The sequence below is a fragment of the Geotrypetes seraphini genome, chromosome 10 (assembly GCF_902459505.1).
Source record: "Geotrypetes seraphini chromosome 10, aGeoSer1.1, whole genome shotgun sequence".
In the NCBI taxonomy this organism is placed as follows: Eukaryota; Metazoa; Chordata; class Amphibia; order Gymnophiona; family Dermophiidae; genus Geotrypetes; species Geotrypetes seraphini.
In genome coordinates, this window is record NC_047093.1 from 94560149 (window position 1) to 94581109 (window position 20961).

Genomic DNA, 20961 nt, shown 5'->3' on the forward strand with positions numbered 1-20961 from the left:
AAAAAAAAGTGTAACTTCGCTGTAATGTACAGTCTCTTCATCTGTTAACCGCATAGAACTTCCATGGTAATGCATTATACAAAAATAAAGTTGTTATTATTATTATTATAAATGCATGACCTTGCATTTCTTAGCATTTTACCTGCCAAATTTCAAACCATTCTTCAAGCTTCGCTAGGTCTTTCTTTGTGTTATTCACACCATCTGGGGTGTCTACTCTATTGCAGATTTTTGTATCGTCCGCAGAGAGTCAAATCTTACCTGACAGCCCTTCAGCCATATCGCTTATAAAATGTTAAAAAGAGGCCCAAGAACCTTGAGGCACACCACTGGCAACATCCCTTTCCTCTGAGCAATCTCCATTGACCACTACCTGCCGTTGCCTTCCACTCAACTTCATAAAAGTTATAGCTATGATACCAAAAAAATCTGCTCCATTAAATGAAAATAGCAGCACATTTTAAGAAAAACTGAGCTTTATGTAATCAGTGGCTTTGAGCAACTCCAGGTGTCACTTTAAAAAATTATTTTCTGATCGAACACAAATTCATGGGAAAAACTTCAATTCACAGTTTTTCCAACTTCAGTTTTCTCTGTGCAATCCTACCCTGCAGTCTTGCTGTCAAAATGGCTACAGAGAACTTCCGTGGAAGTCAAATGCAGAAGCAGGAACGACTGATGATTGCTCCTACCTCAGTTAGGACACTAGACCACTAAGGATTAAGGCAGATGGAGGGGGGGTATGGTTGTGGGTGCTGTTCAGGGGCAGAGCTGGACTTTCCGAAACCAAGCAGTGAATTTTTGCTACAGATCTAGAAGCTTAAGTGACTTGTCCAGGATCCCAAAATATAGCTGCGATATTTGAATGCTGGCTTTCAGCCTACTGCTCTAAACTAGTGGTTAGTGCTCTAACCTAGGGAGGAGGTAGGACCGTTGGATGACGGAGATAGGAAAGGAGTGGTGAAGGAGGAAAAAGAAGTGGCGGATAGACTAAACATGTTCTTTTCGTCAGTATTTACAAAACAGGACACACATCCAACGTGCCGGAACTGGAAAAAAAACTTCAAGGAGAACAAGCGGAAAAATTAACATCCATGGAGGTAAGCCTTGAAGATGTACACAAACAGATAGATAGATTAAAAACTGACAAATCTCCGGGCCCGGATGGAATCCACCCTAGAGTATTGAAAGAACTAAAGGAGGAAATAGCGGAACTACTACAGCAGGTTTGTAATCTATCCCTGAAAACAGGCATGATCCCTGGAGGATTGGAAGATAGCAAATGATACGCCCATCTTTAAAAAAGGATCGAGAGGTGACCCGGGGAACTACAGACTGGTAAGTTTGACTTCGGTTCCGGGGAAGATGGCGGAAGTGCTGATAAGACAGCATCAATGAGCATCTAGAAAGGAATAAACTGATAAAAACAAGCCAACATGGATTCTGCAAAGGAAGATCGTGTCTAACGAACTTATCGCACTTCTTCGAAGGAATTAACAAACGAATGGACAAAGGGGACCCCATAGACATCGTATATGTAGATTTCCAAAAAGCCTTTGACAAGGTACCCCATGAACGCCTACTACAGAAACTGAAGAACCATGGGGTGGAAGGAGACATACATAGATGGATCAAAAATTGGTTGGCAGGTAGAAAACAAAGGGTAGGAGTGAAGGGCCACTACTTGGACTGGAGGAGGGTCACGAGTGGTGTTCCGCAGGGGTCGGTACTCGGACCGCTGCTGTTCAATGTATTTATAAACTATCTAGAAACAGGGACGAAGTGCGAAGTAATAAAATTCGCAGACGACATCAAACTATTTAGTGAAGTAGGGACAAAAGAGGACTCTGAGGGCTTACAAAGGGACCTGAACAAACTAGAAGAATGGGCAGTGAGATGGCAGATGAAGTTTAATGTAGAGAAATGTAAAGTCTTGCATGTAGGAAACAGAAACCCAAAGTACAGCTATACGATGGGAGGGCTGGTAATGGGTGAAAGTTCTCTAGAAAAGGACTTGGGGGTAATGGTGGACTAGACAATGAAGCCATCAGCACAGTGCGCAGCGGCCTCTAAGAAGGCGAATAGAATGCTAGGTATTATCAAGAAAGATATTACAACCAGAATGAAAGAAGTTATTCTGCCGTTGTATCGGGTGATGGTGCGCCCGCATCTGGAGTACTGCGTCCAATATTGGTCACCATACCTTAAGAAGGATATGGTGTTACTTGAGAGAGTTCAGAAAAGAGCGACGCGATTAATAAAAGGTATGGAAAACCTTTCATATGCTGAAAGATTAGAGAAACTGGGGCTCTTTTCCCTGGAAAGGCAGAGACTTAGAGAGGACATGATAGAGACTTACAAGATCATGAAGGGCATAGATAAAGTGGAGAGGGACAGATTATTCAAACTTTCGAAAACTACAAGAACGAGAGGGCATTCGGAAAAATTAAGAGGGGACAGATTCAGAACCAATGCTAGGAAGTTCTTCTTCACCCAAAGGGTGGTGGACACCTGGAATGCGCTTCCAGAGGGTGTGATAGGACAGAGTACGGTATCGGGGTTCAAGAAGGGATTGGATGATTTCCTGAAGGAAAAGGGGATAGAAGGGTATAGATAGAGGATTACTATATAGGTCCTGGACCTGATGGGCCGCCATGTGAGCGGACTGCTGGGCACGATGGACCTCTGGTCTGACCCAACAGAGTCCCATTCCTTGGGACGTAACTAGCCAGTTAGATTTTCAAGATACCCATAATGAATATGTATGACCTAGATTTGCATATAATAGAGGCAGTGTGTGCAAGTTTTATTGCATTATTGCAAATATCCTGAAAACCCGACTGGCTGGATGTGTCCTGAGGACTAGGCTGAGAACCCCCTAACAAGCAGAATCAACTGCTAGCAGCTTTCTTAGAAGCAAGCAACTGGGGCAGTGCCAGGAGGTAACCAGATACCATAGAGTCAACTGACACTGGGGCAGGGCTCCAAGAGATCACTGTCTGTACAGAAAGACAGACACACAAAAGGTCAGAGCAGAGGTAGAAATGGCTGAACCTGAATGCTCAAGTAATCATATACCCCTTAGTACAAGCCCCAGATATTTGTATCAAGCTTACACAGAGGCAGAACTGATGTCAAAAAGTTACTCTACTCTATCAACTTTTTATATAGATCTGTCTGAAAGCCATTAACAGTATTAAAAGATTTCCACTTACTCATAACTTGAGACATGGCTAAATAAACCCAGGTGAAAATGGCAAAAACTCCAGCAAAGTAAGAAATGAGGGCTCATACTAAGGAGTAGCAAGCAGAGCAGGCCCAAGCCTTAAGTTAAAATGTTGCATAGCACAAGTTTAAATACAGCCAAATATTACTACTATGCTCCGTGATACTGCATAAGCCAGAACCTTGTTTTACAGGAGGTAATGGGGTATGGATTTAATATACTGCCTTCAGTGGTATTATGGTAAATTGTATAATTTCTATTATGATACTATAACTTAATAATAGAAATGTAATGTATATTGTGTATATAACTGTCCTACAAACCCGTCCCGAATCATCTCCCCCCCCCCCCCTTACCGGCCCCTGGAAAAATTTGCTTCTATAAAAGCGGTCCTTGGTGTCAAAAAAGGTTGGGAAACCACTGCTTTAGAAGAAAAATGTCCTTACAAAGAGGTTGTCTGATGCTAAATACTATACATCCAAACCCTTTAACTAGGTCTCATGTCAAGTCATCTGTAACAGTCTTCTTTTTGGGGCTTGTTCATTGTACACTATTTGCATGACAGCATTTCTGATATCATCTCACTGAAAAAAAAATAAAAAATCTTGAAATCTAAATCATTGCTTCCCAAATTCAAGCCAAGTACCCCCTAGACCGAAAAATTTTCAACCAAGTACCCCAAACCTCCAAGCAGCAGAGATTCTGAAATGAACATTTTTTTAAATTGTTAAACAGTAACTAACTTGGCAACATACATAACAAATAGAGGTCACTGTAACTGGTGTACAGACCAAGCATATGTGGTATGATCTGTTATATTTCAGTCTCATGTAAACTGGCCTTTTGACAGGTGTGTGTCATTCTTACAAACTGAATGAAAATGAATACACCAGGTCCTAAAACACTAATGCCAAGGACTGCTGCAAGATTTCTACTCAGAAACATTCCAATTAATAACTTTAGAATGAAATACCTTTTCTACCTTTGTTGTCCAAGTATTATTTTTCCATTCGCTTAGGTCACTGTTTCATTTTTTCCAAATGCAGAAGTCATAAGGAAGAGATGTTGACAACCAGGCAGTCATACAACAGAATGGATCTTTAATAGGTCAATCAATGATTTAGACTCCCTCCATATCTAACATCTCCTCTCTATTTTTTTCTGCCCCACCCCTATCCTGTGGTTTGCATGTTTTCCTCTCTATTCCTTGCTCTCCCCCTGCTGTCTGCATCTCTACCTCCTTGAATCCAGTGTTCCCCCCCATCTTCCCCGATCCAGCAGCACCTCTCCTCACCACCCAGGTCCAGTTGCATTTCACTCTCCTTTGCCCTCAGCAGCACCTCTCTCACTCTTCTTCCTCTTTCTCATGCCCGCCCACAAACCTCTTCAAACACTTGGCCAGCAGTCAGCAGCGATCTCCGACCTGCTGCTTGTGCCAACCTTGGCTCTCCTTCTGATGTTAATTCTTGATCATGGGACCAGGAAGTGATGTCAGAGGGAGAGCCAAGGCCGGCATGAGGAGCAGATTAGATGTTGCTCACTGCCAGCTTAGATTTGAGGTACGCAGGGGTGCTTGTAGCAAGGTGATGCAATGCTGGACGCCTCCCTCCCATGCTAAAACTTAAAATTGCTGGCAGTGTAGAACAGGATATACCTAATGGATGTCTCATGTACCCCTGGGGGTATGCGTACCACATGTCGGGAAAAAGTGATCTAAATAACTAACAAGATTCAGGGCAGCACAGGGAAGGTGATTGCGGCACCTCAAGTTCCCTGTTGGGATTTTTGTCAGCATTTATGACAAGTGGATGAAAAGATGACAATGTCAGAACAGATCGATATCTGGAATACACGCTTAATGGCATAAGAAAAAAACACCCCTCTAAATAAGGCACTATTCTCTACAGAACTTCCCAGATGCTCCCTAGAACTACGGATCCTTAAACATCAAGGATGTCAACTGCAAAGAAAATGTTGAAAATTTCACCTAGATGACAGAGTCAACTGTAAGCAACACACAGGAATATAGTCAGGCGTCAATATAGTCAATATATTCAAAATATAGTCAAAAATTACTGCTGTGAGCACATTGAACAAGCTGCAAATTGAACCAAGCAACTTTTTAAGATAATAAATAGTCTACTGCAAACTCCACAACAGAATCAGCCCTTTCAGTCGCAACTAACTTAACAATGATTTTGCTACATATTTTACCAACAAGATCTACAGACAGTCTCAAAGCTCCCACCAGCTAATGAAGAGGAGAACGTTCCCCCCCCACCATGCAAAGTCACAGAGAATGCTTTTCAAAAATTATTTAAAGGGCTTTGGCCTAAGATTTGACCCCTATCCAGAAAAGATGGTACAAACACAGGCCTCACTGAAGGGGCCACTAAAATTAACTTCTCACTTGTGGAAGGGAAGCTGCCAACACCACTAAAAAGAGCTGTGGTGTGTCCCTACTGAAAAAGAGCTCCCTAATAAGGACAAGCTAAAAAAAAACCCAAAAACTACTGACCAGACTCAACATTCCTTTCCTGACAAAACTTATAAAACTTATATAGTCTGCATTCAATTCAATGACTGGCTAATTGAAAGTTAACCGGCTAGATTCATGTAAATCTGGTCTCAAACCTAGGTATGGAACAAACAGTTTGTGTGTCCCTTCTTGATTATCGGCACAGAAACTGACAGATCTGCCTTGATATTAGTTGTTGCTGGATTTTTCAGTAGTTTACAAGGCTGACAGAAACAGGTATCTATGGCACAGTATTTACTGTACGGTTCCAAGCCTATTTGCAGGCAATCAGTTCTGTGCTCAAGGTAATGAGGTGCTGTTGCTGAACAGAACTGTGGAGCGTCACAGAGAACCATACTGTCTCCTGTCTTATTATCTACCTTAAGCCTCTGGCTAAGCTTTTTCAATCAGTGGACACAAAATTCTTTTTTTAGTTCAAAATTTTAATTGAATAAAGATCCTGGCACATTATATCATGCTTTTTGGTTATGTCCTTTAATCAAATCATTTTGGTCTGCCATCCTATTATTTTTGGGTTCTTTATGGGGTAATCCTGTGGTCAGTTCTCCAAGGGGAATACCGTATTTTCATGCATATAACGCGCATACGTGTATAGCGCGCAGGAACAAAGCATTGCTGTAAAAAAAAAATCTATATAGCACACACACATGTATACCACACATGCTGCTATAACCTCCTCCCACCACCCCCGCTTACTCCCTCTTCTGGCCTGCGAACCGGCATCCTCCCCCCCCACTCGTGTCACCCTCCCTCCCCCGCGATCCTACATCCCCCCCCCCAGCACCGCAAAGACATCGCTTACCCGATTGGGCACCGGCACCAATGCATGGGACGTTCCAGTGCCCGAAGATCCTCCCTCGCCTGGGCTGGGCTGGACGGTGCAAGGGAGATCCTCCCTCTTCCCTGTACTGGGCTGGTCTTTGAGCATTTGCGCATGCTCAAAGCCTTCTGGTCTCGCTCTCTCCGAGATTCTCAGATTCAGAATCTCGGAGAGAGTGAGACCAGAAGGCTTTGAGCATGCGCAAATGCTCAAAGCCCAGCACAGGGAAGAGGGAGGATCTCCCTCGCACCGCCCAGCCTAGACGAGGGAGGATCTTCGGGCACTGGCACGTCCTGTGTATTGGTGCTGGTGCCCAATCGGGTAAGCGATGTCTTTGCGGTGTGGGGGGGGGATGTAGGATCGCGGGGGAGACGCGAGCGGGGGGGGAGGATGCCGGTTCGCAGGGGGGATGCCGGATCGCAATGAGAAAAAATAAATTGTATAACGTGCTCACACATATAACGCGCATGGTTATACTCGGTTTGTAAAATCGTGTATAACGCACGCGCTATATGCGTGAAAATACGGTAATTTTTGGAAAAGCAGCAGCTTGTGGGGTTTTTGGCCAAAGAAAATGTATTTTATTTCTGAAAGCGTGTATGATTGGGCATAAATGTATTATAAAGAATCTCCAAGTTTCTGACATTGGAGGAATCAATTGCATAGTTTATTTTTATTTGAGAGTTGGGAGGTTTGACGTTCGCCTAAAAAAACTCATCTTTTTATGGAGGTTTGGGATCCTTATATTCAAAATATTTCACCAAGAACAAGAAATTTAATTCTCAGTGATTTATGATGAAGCTAAGATTATCTAATTACATTCCAGATATTTATTTTATTTCTTTATTTTTGTCAACTTTCATCTGGGGTGGGGGATTTCATTTGGACGGAAGGGTAGTGTGGAAGGGGATGGAATCAAGGGGGGTGTAGAAAGGAATGGATTAGTTCATATGGAAATTTAATTTGGAGGAATGATATAAATATGTATGAAATATTATTATGATTCTTATTGTAATGAATGTATTTTTGTATTATCTTACTGTATTTCTTACTGGATTCTTTCAATAAAATTGTTATAAATTAAAAAAAAAAAATTTATTGAGAATTTTTAATAATACATAAAATGCTTACAACAAGAGTATGATCAAAGATGCATAACGTTAAAAATAATAAACAGGAAATGAGAGCAAAGAGTCAGATTTCTGCGAATAATAATAAATTACTACTTATGACTGGTGTTGCCATTCAGCAAATTACATATAATTTAATCTCCTCCAATCCTTCCAATTATAACTTCTGGTGAAACTCTTTATGCCATATTTATAAAATGGAAAGGTTTATTGCATTGCAACGGGGATCCTTTAAGTTTCAGGATGTGTGGAAACCATTAACAAAGTATTGTAAAGATTAATTTGAAATTGTTTCCCTTATACTTATCGATTTAAGGGGTAGGGAGGGGGGAATTTTATTATTACATGTTTTATATGATAATGGAATATAAGGGTGGAAGGGGTGGGAAAAGGGAAGGGATATGTTTTTATGTAATATATCAATGATTGTTTGTAAGTGATGTAGTTAATGTTAATCTGAATGAATATATTTAACACTTAATTTAATTTTGAAAATAAATAAAGAATATTTAAAAAAAAGAAATAATAAACAGGAAAACAAAAAAACAAACAAACCCAAAAAACCCACCAACAAAGTTATCTCTCTCTATATTTCCCCAAGCTGAAGGGCAAAAGTTGAAAAAGGGGCAGCATTAAGATAATCGAACATACTGATCCAAAAACTGTGGAACTGTGGAAATGTGATGAAGAAATTCTATATCTATGCTGATGATGTGCAACTACTCATACCCAACTATCCACAGCTTTGAGTAAACTCACTGATCATTTAACCGCAACTCAGGGATAGGCAAACAACAAACTGTCTGAATGCAAACACAAAGATATTTTTGGGTTCCTAACACCAAGTGGACAAATTCCTGACTTGAAAATATCTTTTGGGAAGTACTTTGGATTCCCCCTAAAATCACAGGTCAGGAATCTCAGGATACTGCTACACCAGGGGTGGGCAACTCCGGTCCTCGAGGGCCAGAATCCAGTCGGGTTTCCCCAATGAATATGCATGAGATCTATTTGCATGCACTGCTTTCAATGCATATTCATCGGAGAAATCCTGTAAACCCGACTGGATTCCAGCCCTTGAGGACCGGAGTTGCCCACCCCTGTGCTAGACTAACTCTTATCGCGCAAATTCAATCAACCTATAAAAATTCACTCACTTAAAGTAGCTACAAAGTTTCTCTCCATATATTGAATCGCTCTTTTCGACTTAGTAGTTATGGGGGGGGGGGGGTGGAGTCTCACAGTTAGTAACTGTTCCTCAGGGCTCTTGCCTTCTCAGCCTCATTATTTAACATCTATGTGTCTCCTATTGGGTCCTCATTTGGGTGGGGGGGGGAGTTTAATCAGATCTATGCAGATGATATTTTTTTCCCCAGTAGAGATACAGAATTCAGAGTGTAAGGTTCAATTAAATGACTATTTGAAACATGTGACAGATTAGATGACCCATTATGGTTTGAAATTGAATACAAGACTGAATTGATGTTGGTCAGGAGAAATGGTGAAGATCTTAGGCCAGAGACTGTTTGTGGGCGATAATTGTTTGTATATTAAGTCTGAAATGAATTTGTTAGGAGTGAAGATGTTTGTCTTTCTATGCAAGCACAGGTAATTTAAGACAATTCAGTCATGCTTTGCACAAATGCATTTGTTTCATTCTAAGCCTATGTTGCTTTCAGCTGATTTTAGATCAATTGCTCCAATGCTGATACTTTCTAGGCTTGGGTAAGAATTGTCACTTTGCGGACAATACCAAAATCTGCAATAGAATAGACACCCCAGATGGTGTGAATAACATGAAGACCTAGTAAAGCTTGAAAAAATGGCCTGAAATTTAACAGCTAAAATTTAATGCTAAGAAATGCCAGATCATGCATTTGGCCTACAAAAACCAGAGGGGACGGTACAGTTTAGGAGGTAAAGAACTAATGTGCACGACAGAAGAGCAGGATTTGGGTGTGATTAGATGAGATGATCTTTTTTTTAATTCTTTATTTATAAGTTTTAACAATTGACAATTTTTACAAGTCAACAATAAGAAAAAATATGTTATAGGTTGAAAATAAAAACACTCCAAATTGCTTAAAAAATATTTCCTTATTACAGCGTAGAGTTAGTCCTCAATAATCAGAGACGTAGCTGAAGAAAAATTGAAATAAAACATCAAGAAAATTAAGTATCAGGCAAATTAAAGAAGTGGCCTGACTGCTCTTGAACATTTCTTTTCTGTGCTATCTTGAAAACAGCAAGATTCATGTAGTAGACAAAGATTTCTCTCTATCCAAAATAAACTTAGACAACTGTTGTGGTTCATAGAAAACATATCTGTTACCTCTAAATGTCATAACACACTTACAAGGGTATCTTAGAACAAAAGTTGCCCCTAACTGTACAGCCTGAGATCTCAAAATAAGAAACTGCTTTCTTCTCCTCTGGGTTAAACGAGATTCATCAGGAACCATTCTTGTAGTATTAGTCAAAAAGGGATGTGATGATCTTAGTGGCCAAACAGGTTGAAAAGGTGACGGCAAAAGCTAGAAGGATGCTAGGTTGCATAGGGAGAGATATGGCCAGAAGGAAAAAGGAGGTATTGATGCCCCTGTATAAGACTCTGGTGAGACCTCATTTAGAATATTATGTACAATTCTGGAGGCCGCACCTTCAAAAAGATATAAAAAGGATGAAGTCAGTCCAAAGAAAGCCTTCTAAAATGGTGTGTGGTCTTCGTCATAAGGCATATGGGGACAGACTTAAAGATCTCAATATGTATACTTTGGAAGAAACGCGGGATATTATATACATTGTTGCAGACAAGTATAAATGTTGTATTAAACAAAAATTTTGCCTGTGCCACAATCTGCATATGCATAACTGATTACAAAGTCACAATAAAGAGACACATGTAGTTAATTTTAGAAGAAAGCATTTCAATGATGCTATTGAGTCCAGTGGGTTCTCTCTGTCTAACTTCCTGTTAAAAGGTTCTATATCCAAAATACAACATCTCATATCAGTAAATTTGTGACTATATTGAGTGGAGACACTAACCGCTTCTTTTACAAAGGCGCGCTAGCGGCTGCGCTAACGGCCCCAAAGCCCATAGAGATTTAAAGGGCTTCGGAGCTGTTGCCACGCGGCAGCCACCAGCGCGCTTTTGTAAAAGAGGCCGTAAAGGTTTGCAAATTCTTTTTCTTTTCAAACTGGATTTATGCTCTGTCAATTCTTTGTCTGAAACTCCAGGATGTCATGCCTACGGATATTTTTAACCAAGGACTCATGGGATGACATACACAGCAAAGTCTGTTTAGCAATTTGTGAATTTTTTCACCAATATCTTCTTGTCTAAAATGATTGATGAATTTGTTACTTGCAATATATGTTAGATTACAAGATACCACAACTGTAGTGTCCATTTACTATCACGTTTACACGAGGAGCTATCTTTCTCGTGGGACTAATGAAGTATAAGTCTAAGGCAGGGATCTCAAAGTCCCTCCTTGGGGGCCGCAATCCAGTCGGGTTTTCAGGATTTTCCCAATGAATATGCATTGAAAGCAGTGCATGCACATAGATCTCATGCATATTCGTTGGGGAAATCCTGAAAACCCGACTGGACTTAGGCCTCAAGGAGGGACTTTTGAGACCCCTGGTCTAAGGTCATAGAAGGATAAATAGAGTTTGAACCTTTGCTCTGTCTGCTGCTCCCTCCACTTGGGCAAAAATAGGTGATAATAGTCCAAGGCCCACTACAGAAGGATTTTCTAGATTTCCACCATGAATATGCAACCAGGTTATGGCTCCTCAGGACCATGATTGCCCACATCTGCACTAGATCACACAGTTTTGACTTAAATATAGAGACTTCTACAAACAGTAATCAGATGCACCCGTCTACTACTCTGTGGGGAAAATGCTTAGCACAACTAACCTTACAAATAAGGATTAGACATAAGCCTAATTTTCAAATGTTTCCCTAGTTGTCTTATTTATTTTGATTCTACAATGCACTAAGATTCATAGAAGCACTTCTTGCACTTGCCACACTGGTTTGTCATTAACATTGAAACTGTATTATAAATATCAACCCCTTGCATAAAGAAATGGCTATATTTCATCACATAAGAGGTACTTGCTGCTGAATAATTAACCTTTCGTACAAGTTGTACTGTATAAGCTCCAGTTATCCATATTGCCTGACTTGCATGGTATACTGGGGAAGGGAGCTTTTCTGCCCAGGGTGGAGCAAACAGGGCAACTTGCTGGTATACAGAAGGATGGTGAGGGGGGGGAAGAAGCCTTTGCTGCCCCTCTCCTACACAGATGCAGGCAGCTGAAAGGTGTGAGCATTTAAATTAGTTACATAATTCAAGGCAGAACCACTACAAAATGAGTGGCCAATGCTCAAAACTACTGCTGGTAATCCGTTAACTCTGGGTTTGCATGCACATTATACAGCACCAAATGATAAGAGGGATTGCGCTCTGGTGCTAATGTACATGCTAAAGATTACAACAAATTGTTTTAAAAGGTCAGTGAGCATTCCTTTCAAATGTAAAAAAAAAAAAATAGGAGTGGCCCGTAGTGCCAAAAATTTACCTCTGTGCAGAAGGTTTTCAGGGGATATCTCGTCAGTTTGTTATATTTTGCAAGCAGAAGGAAGCCTATGCAACTTTTTACATGCCAATGGTGAGACAAATATGAACAAGTCCAAAAATAAGAAACAAAGTGAAAGCACATAGCAGCACCTGTTTCGGTGCTAAAATTTTTTGAAAGGGTCATATTAAAAAGTATAGACCACCACCAATGTGCGCTTGCACTTCTGGTTTTGTCTAGACTTGCGCACAAGAACCATGCTTGCTTGCAGCCCATGTACCAGGCAGATTCCTCCCCTTACTTCTGGCTTGTTATGCAAATATGTGGTTAAGGTGCACACATTTCCTTTCAGTATACCTTAGATTCTTGCTGCTACTACTACCCTGTTTCCCTGAAAATAAGACCTATCCCGAAAATAAGCTCTAGCATGATTTTTAAAGATGCTCCTAATATAAGCCCTACCTCCCAAAAAGCCCTAGTTAAAATTGACCCCTGAAGCCCCCCCCCCAAATGTCCCCAACACTCCCTGACTCTAGTGCTGCCCCTTTCGCCGAAAAAATTTGAAGTCCTCAATTCAGCGACCAACACCCTGGTGAGACCTGACATACCTCTGCTCAGAGGCTTCCTAAAGCAGAAGTGCTCTGAATGGGCTGCTTCGTGTCCTTCCCTCTGCCGCATCATGGACGGAGGGTCAGTGGGGTTCTGCTGCGCAGGGGGATGGGAGGGAGAGATAGAAAGATGCTGCAGAGAGAAGATCCAGCCGAGGAAGGAAAGACCACAGAGCAGCCCTTTCAGAGCACTATGGATAACTGGAGCTTATACAGTACAACTTGTACGAAAGGTTAATTATTCAGTCGGACAACAATCAGAGGTTAGTTGAGGTGGGAGGTTAGTTGGGGGGAAGATGAGGGGGGGTGGTAGTGGGGGGGGTCCGGAGGTGGTGCGGCTTTCCAGCAGGAGGGGTTGGGCACCCTCTTGCTGGCAATCGGGAGTTTCCGGGGGGGGGGGAGGGGGGCAGTGTTCCGGTAGGAGGGGTTGGGCACTCTCCTGCCGGCGATCAGACAGGTGGCCGCTATACTTATCCCTTGCCGCGATAAGTGTAGCGGCCGCGTCTACTCTAACCCGATTCTCTGGCGTCTGTAACATAGACGTTGGTTGCAGAATCAGGGTTAGTGTAGGCCCGATTATGTATAGGACGCCCCTCCTGGGCGTCCTATACAGAATCAGGGCCTCAATGTATAGCAAAGACTCAATATGTGAAAATTTCACATTTTTTTTTACAATATAAGATCACAACCAGTACAACTAAGTATAGGTCAGTCCACGTCCTGCCCTCACCACTCCTCCAAAAATGCCCCCTTCAGCTCTGGGAGCACAGTGGGATTCAGAGGCCTAAAAAGTCCCTGGATACGACTAAAAGCCATTTCAATTATCGGCACTAGGACGACCTGTCTTTTAGATCATCCCAGTGCCGACTTAGGCGGGTTTTTAGATGTATTTTTGTTTTGATTATGAGCCCCATAACATTTTTTTCTAGCACGGAGACTGCATAATTTCATCTAGCAGATTAGATAACACATTCTAATAGTGGACCTAAGACTTTAAGCAACAGCAGCCCTGAAAGATCATATGAAGCATTAGAACATGAACCGCCTAGCAGCTGAATATACACTTAGGCCCATATTCTATAAACGGCACCTTAGGCATCAGTAGGCACCTTTCCAGCGCTTAAGTACATAATGCCGTTTAAAAGGGGTTTAAAAAAATTAAAGAAACCTACCAGTGCCTAAAAAATGGCATCTGCATTGCACTTATGGAAACGCTTTATAACGCCTAATGCCACTGTAGGTGTGACTAATGCCAGAAGTGGCATTAGGCAACATAAAGCACGATTCACATGAAAGGTAGGTGCCGGAAATGTAGGTCTTGTAAACCCTGGCCTCCATTTCTGTCATCTACCTTTTCCTGAATGCACAATTCTATAAAAGGCTTTAAAAAAAAAAAAAAAAAAAAGATGGCCACTGCTGATGACGCTCTCTAAAATTGAAAGGGGATAGATTCTGTACGAACGTAAGGAAGTTCTTCTTCACCCAGAGAGTGGTAGAAAAATGGAACGCTCTTCCAGAGTCTGTCATAGGGGGAAACACCCTCCAGGGATTCAAGATGAAGTTAGACAAGTTCCTGCTGAACCAGAACGTACACAGGTAGGGCTAGTCTCAGTTAGGGCGCTGGTCTTTGACCAGAGGGCCACCGTGTGAGCACGATGGACCACTGGTCTGACCCAGCAGTGCCAATTCTTATGTCCTTATAAAATCCGGCCTTTAAACTTATCTTGATCAAACACTATACCTTTCATAGCCTTGGGAACTTAAGGGGCAAGAATCAATTGTAAAGCAGACTGGATTTACATATATAAACGACAAATATTTGTATCGGTAGGAAATATTTGAAATAAGGTCCCCTGATACAAATATTATGGACTTTCCACCTTAGATTATACAAGAATGGTTTTAAGAAAAACATTCCCACCTCCAACCTTCCCTCTGGTTTATGTTGCTATCTAAGCTGAATTCTTGCTTGCAGGCTGTATCATTTTATTGAATCTGCAGCAATATGCTTATTAGTGCATTACAGTTTAATGCAGAGTTGTCCAATGTCCAGTTGGGTTTTCAGGATTTCTCCAATAAATTTACACGAGATCTATTTGCATGCACTGATTCCATTGTATGTAAATAGATTTCATGCATATTCATTTGGAAAACCCAACCTGTCAAGGGCTGAGGTTGGACACCCCTGGTTTAAAGTTTAGCTGTATTTTCCTTCCACCTGCAATGACTCTCCATGTTCTTTTGTGGGGGTTTTTTTTTTTACTTTAGTGCCATGAAGTAGAGAATGACACTGGGACAAATTTTTCCCCATCTCCGCAGGAACTCATTTTCCTGTCCCTGCCCTATTCCTGCAAGCTCCGCCCTCATCTGCACAAGCCTCAAACACTTTAAAATCATAAGTGTTTGAGGCTTCTGTGGTGAATGGGACAGGTTATAGGAATGGGACAGTGACAAAACTTGTGGGGAAGGGGGAACTGAGTTTCTGCGGGGATGGGGACAAATCTGTCCCCGTGTCATTCTCTACCATAAGGCTCTCACCAGTTGGACTTGAGTGATGATGTGAACTGACAATTAATTGGTGTGAACACAAGGAACCCGATTCCTTCCATTCCTCACTTCTGGGGAAAAGCAACCCCATGCATGAATCAAACACTTGTGAATGGGGCAGGCATAAAATAAGACTAAGACGATACTAAATCTTGTAAATTATCATGTGAGAAATTAAGTTGGGGGGGGGGATCACCACACATTACAAAAGGACAAGACTGGAAGTCTTATTTACACTGGTTATTAAAGCATTTCAATTTCTTTTTCTCCCTCAGATACCCTCTGTATTTATCCCATGCTTTCTTTCTTAGATCTTGATACTGTCCTCTCCTCTACTTGGAGGCTTTCATCCAGTAGGTAAATATGTATTTTCTTAAGGTCTACCTAGTCCCTTTTATTTATTTTTAGTATTTATACATTACTTATAGCCTAAGTGGTTTACTTTCAGGTATTCAAGCATTTATCCCCTATCTGTCCTGGTGGGCTCACACTCTAATGCAGTGTTCTTCAACCGCCGGTCCACGAAGGACAAGTGTCCCTCGCAAGCACCAAGTTAAAAAGGTGGCTCACTGCAAACACCTCGTGGACCACCCAGGCAAAAAACATCAGTGCAGCCGTCCTTCAACACCTCCAGGCAACGCCAGGGCCACCAACAGGGAGCTCGCACGAACCTGGTGCAGTGGCCAATGGGGCAACTCTGGGTCAAAGACCACTGGAGAGCTGGAGGTGCACGAAGCGGGCGCCATGCAGCAAATCCACTGACCGTACTCCCTGAAGGCATCCACTGTGTATGCACACAAAGCCACGATCTCCTCTCGGTCCTCTCTGGAAGGAGCAGAAGGTTCCCCCCTCCCATCCCAGACCCGGCCAAAAGGAATGAATGTGCCATTGCTGCAACACATGGCATGGAATCAGAGCAGCAAGACAGAGTGCAAGACACGACCTCCCGAGCCCCAGGTAGGCTGAGGAGAAGCCTCCTTAATAGGAAAAGTCACTCCCCCTCCCCCCTTGGCAGTCCAGTAGTGGCACCCAAGTTCACACCAGCACTCCTCAACCTCTGGTCCGCAAAACAATTCCTCCATTTCTGCCGGTCCACAGGTATAAAACGGTTGAAAAACCACTGCTCTAATGTACCTGGGGCAATGTTGGATTAAGTGACTTGCCCATGGTCACAAGGAACAGCTAGTTGACAAGGAAACAAGCAGCTTATACAGACATTACAGCTGCAGCTCCATTTTTGAAGAGAGGAAGTGGGGTGGGTGAGGGGAGGAGCAGGCGGTACCAAAAACACGAGTGCTCCAAAGAACTCCGATTAGAAAATGAACGTTTAACTGGAAGGGTAACGGTCCAAAAGACCAACAAAAAAAAAAACAGTATTTCAAGCACCCCGTCCCAAACCCTTTCCCTAGTCAGCCTCAAGACACCTGTTGCTGGGTATATTACACTCGCCACAAAGGCTGAAGAAAGAGAAAGTGTAATAAGAGGAATCAAAACACAGGGAGAGGAAGTAGAACAGAGAGAAAGCTCAGCACAAAGAAAAACATCGCAGGAAGCTCTTGCTCCGTTCGCCCAAATGTTGAGCCTGTCCGCAAACTTAAAATCCGAGTATCACCTTCAAAATCACCTAAATAAAAGGAGAGAACAAACGCAAACTAGATAAGGCGAGCTTAGAAGAAGAGGTTTATTTCTACTTTTCGACATCCTGGACAGGGATTGGGGGGGGGGAGGGGCACTCTCTACAATACCACTTGCTCTGGACCTCTGGATTATAGGTGCACACGTGCATACCAAGGAAGATCTGAAAGACGAGACGCTCTGGGAAAAGCGATCCAACACCGTCCCAGGCCCAGCAGCCGGAGCAAAGAACAGTCGATGGGGGGTAAAAAGAAAACGGAGAGTTCCGATTGGTTCGGAACAGACTTTTTAGCGCAGGGGGGTGAATGGCCTGATCCGGTTCCAGCCTCTCAAAAGCCAAACTCCGGAGGTTATCGCCGCTTTACCTTCCCTCTGTAACGGCCGGGCACGCACTCACCTTTGTAGGGCAGGGCCCCCGCCAGGCGCAGAATGACAGTGCCGGTGAGCGGCTCCCCAGGGCTGTAGATAACGCGGCTGTTGCTCAAGCGGATCTCGAAGTGCTGCACCCTGCCCATGACCAGGCTGGAGCGCCGGAGAACCAAAAAAAACAACAAAGAACGCTGAGGAGCGGCCGCCACGCTCGTAGCTCCTACCTTCACCTCCGCCGCACGCAGACTGAACCCGCGTGCACCCTCCCGGCCGCCCAGCTACCTGCTCTGTGACGTCACGACGATGGAACGCTCCGCCCCTTAAAGGCTCCTCGCCGGTCACAGCCGCCTCGCGGGCTGCGTAGACTTATGAGGAAAGAAGGTGTGGCTCAGAGCGGCTACCAGGCACGAAGTTCTCCTGTATGTTGTCAGAAGAACGTGATCCTTGTTAGCTGGGTTGGTTTGGGTTTTTTTGTGTTTTTTTAAGAGTATTACTAATTTCCGTGTCAGCTCTGGAGTTTGTGCGTTAAAGGCGTGAATATTTTTGAAATAATATTTCCAGTAAATGTTTGATTTCATGAGAAATGCAAATTAAACCTGCTCATAGGCCTGTTGAGCTGAGGTGTATATAATCAGAAGACTGTGAAGGAGGATGCAGCTGAGTTTGTGCGAGTTGTGGGTCAACCACTTATCTGATACCTGTTGGTGCTCATGATTTATTGAGATTTCTTAATTAACACACACACACGCCTTTATAAAGCTGCATACGGCAAATGCTCTGACAGCCATTATAGCCCTATGGGCAGAAGAGCAATTACCACAGCAGTAGCAGTCACTACTGCGGCTTTAGAAAAGGAGCCCTAAGTTTGAAGTTATACAGGCAGTCCCGGGTTAAGAACGTCCAACTTACATCGAACTCGTACTTACGAACTGGGGTCCTGCCTCTCCCTCCCTGTGCCAATGTTCCCCTTTTTCCTCCCTGTCCAAACGTGACCCTCCTCCTCCCTTCTGTGTCCCACCTTGCACCTCGTCTTCCCTCCGTTCAGCATCCCAAATTTGTGCCTCCCTCCCTTCCGCTGGTGTTTACCACCAGTGGCCAGCTGCCTTCTCCCAGCCACATTTCTCTGCAATATAGAAGGAACTCCAAGGAAAGTAGAAGGACTTAGTAAAGAGAAAGTTTAGAGGGACTTAGTACAGTATATCGAATAGGGAGAGGTCAATTATATTTTAGAGTAAAGCCAAGTTTTCAAATGTTTTCGGAAGAGTTGGAGGGAGGCTAGACTCTGAAGTGGGGCAGTAAAGCTGTTCCTCAGTTCAGTGATCCTGAAGACGATAGATGTCCCTAATTTTCCTGAATGGGATATGCCTTTTAAAGAGGGGAAGGATAGTTCGAATTTTTGAGTGGATCTGGTGGTGTTGGGATTCGAGATGTTCCAGGATAGTGGAAAAAGGGGAGGAAGGATGCCGTGTAGAGATTTGAAGGTGAGGCAGGCGCATTTGTAGTGGACCCTAAGGATTACTGGGAGCCAGTGAAGCTTAGACATAAGCGGGGAGACGTGGTCAAATTTGTTTTTTGCGAAGATTAGTTTAGCTGCGGTGTTCTGAATCCGTTGAAGTCTATGAAGGCTTTTCTTTGATAGGCTTAAGTAGATGGAATTACAGTAATCCAGTCTGTAAAGAATGACGGATTGTACGAGGACAGCAAAATGTTGTTGATGGAAGCAGGAACTCACTTTCCTTAACATGTGAAGATTGAAAAAGCATTTTTTTACTAGGGAGTTAAGGTGGTTGTTGAAGGACAGTATAGAATCAATGATGATGCCCAGAACTTTGCTTGAATGCTCAAGCTGCAATGTGGTGCCAGAGGATAGTGGGATGAGGGTGGGTAGCTGATCTGATTTTGGGCCGAGCCAAAGTAGTTTTGTTTTGGTCTCGTTTAGTTTCATTTGTACGGTGAGGGCTCAAGATTGGAGGTTCGAAATACATGAAGAGATGTTCTCAGAGAGATTGGTGAGATTAGAGTCGGTCTCAAGGAGGACAAGGATGTCATCAGCGTAAGTGTAAAGTGTTTCCAAGGGGGATAGTTGGAGGAGTTTCAGGGAGGACATATATATGGTTCCAGTGTGTCTGTTGGTGATTGTGGATTTTTTTTTTTTTTGTAAGCCACCTACCCCCTCTTTTACTAATGCATAGCATGGGGTTTTAGCGCCAGCCGTGGCAGTAATTGCTCCAACGCTCATAGGAATTCTAAAAGCATCAGAGCAGTTACCACCGCTGGCGGTGCTAAAATTCACGCTACGCATTAGTAAAGGAGGGGGGGCTAGTTTTTTGGCGGATAATAAATGTTTTAAACAAAACATTGCAAGGCTGCAGGAATCTGTTCCTGGTCTGGTTCTTTTTAAACATTTTTTGTAAGTGATACAAATATATGCAATAGAATAGATCCCAGTGGTATGGACAACAGGAAGAAGGATCTAGCAAAGCTTGAAGAGTGATCTAGAATTTGATAGCTAAGATTCAATGCTAAAAAAATGTTGAGTCAAGCTTTTTGGCTGCAAAACATCCAAGGGACCAGTTCAGTATAGTACGTGCAGTACTTCTGTGTATGAAAGAAGTGGAACTTGGGGTTGATCATATCTGATCAAAGACTAAACAGATTAAAAAAAGAGACAAAAAAAGCCATAACAATACTTGGGTGCATAGAGAGGAATGACCAGACAAAGGAGTTGATAGTACCTCTGTATAAGTCTCTGGTGAAGCCTCATTTAGAGTACTGTATACAACTCTAGAGACTGCACCTTCAAAAGGATAGATTTAATCCAGAGGGTGGCAACTAAAATGGTTAGTAGTCTTTGATATAAAGCCTATGGAGACAGATTTAAAGTTCTCAATATGTATATTTTGAAAGAAAGGCAGGAGAGAAGAGATATAATAGAGGTAAAGAGGTTCTGGAACAATGGTGTACCAAAGGGGGGGAGGAGGGGCAGTTCACCCCGGCATCATGGTTCTCGAACTTCATTGCTTTGCCGACATCGGGTCTTCCTCTCTGCCGGGTCCTGCCTTCATGGAAGCAGGAGAAAGGCTCGATGCTGGCAGAGCAGCAAGTTAAGGCTGCCGACAATGAGAGAATGCTCTGAATAGGCTTCTTGTGACCCGCCGGGGCCTTCCCTCTGCCACATCACTGATGATGTGGCAGAGAAGCTCTGATGGAGCAGGCCACAAAAATCTCATAGTGGGGGTCGTTCAGGTCTGGAGGTGCTGCACAGAGGGATGGGAGGGAGGGATGGAGAGTAAGGGGGAGTGAGGAGAGAGGAAGAATTTTTGGACATGAGGTGGAGGAGAGGAAGGGAGTGGAGGTAGAAAGGGATAAGAGGGAGAAATCTTGCATATGGTGGAGGGGAGGGAGACATGCATGGAGAAGAGAGAAGGAGAAATGTTTGACATAGGGTAGAGGGCAGGGAGAGATGGTACATGGGGGACAGAGAAAGACATGTT

General features: G+C 43.1%; 1 protein-coding gene across 2 annotated transcripts in view; it reads right to left on the reverse strand.

Annotated features, from left to right (window-relative positions):
• ARRDC1 (arrestin domain containing 1) overlaps positions 1 to 17743 on the reverse strand; it is a 140197-nt gene extending 122454 nt beyond the window's left edge. For both annotated transcript variants that reach the window (XM_033960476.1, XM_033960475.1), the window contains exon 1: positions 17496 to 17743. In XM_033960476.1, the coding sequence (XP_033816367.1) occupies positions 17496 to 17613 (118 nt within the window). In that variant the 5' untranslated portion in view covers positions 17614 to 17743. The remainder of the gene's footprint in view (positions 1 to 17495) is intronic.
• Between the last annotated feature and the right edge of the window lie 3218 nt (positions 17744 to 20961).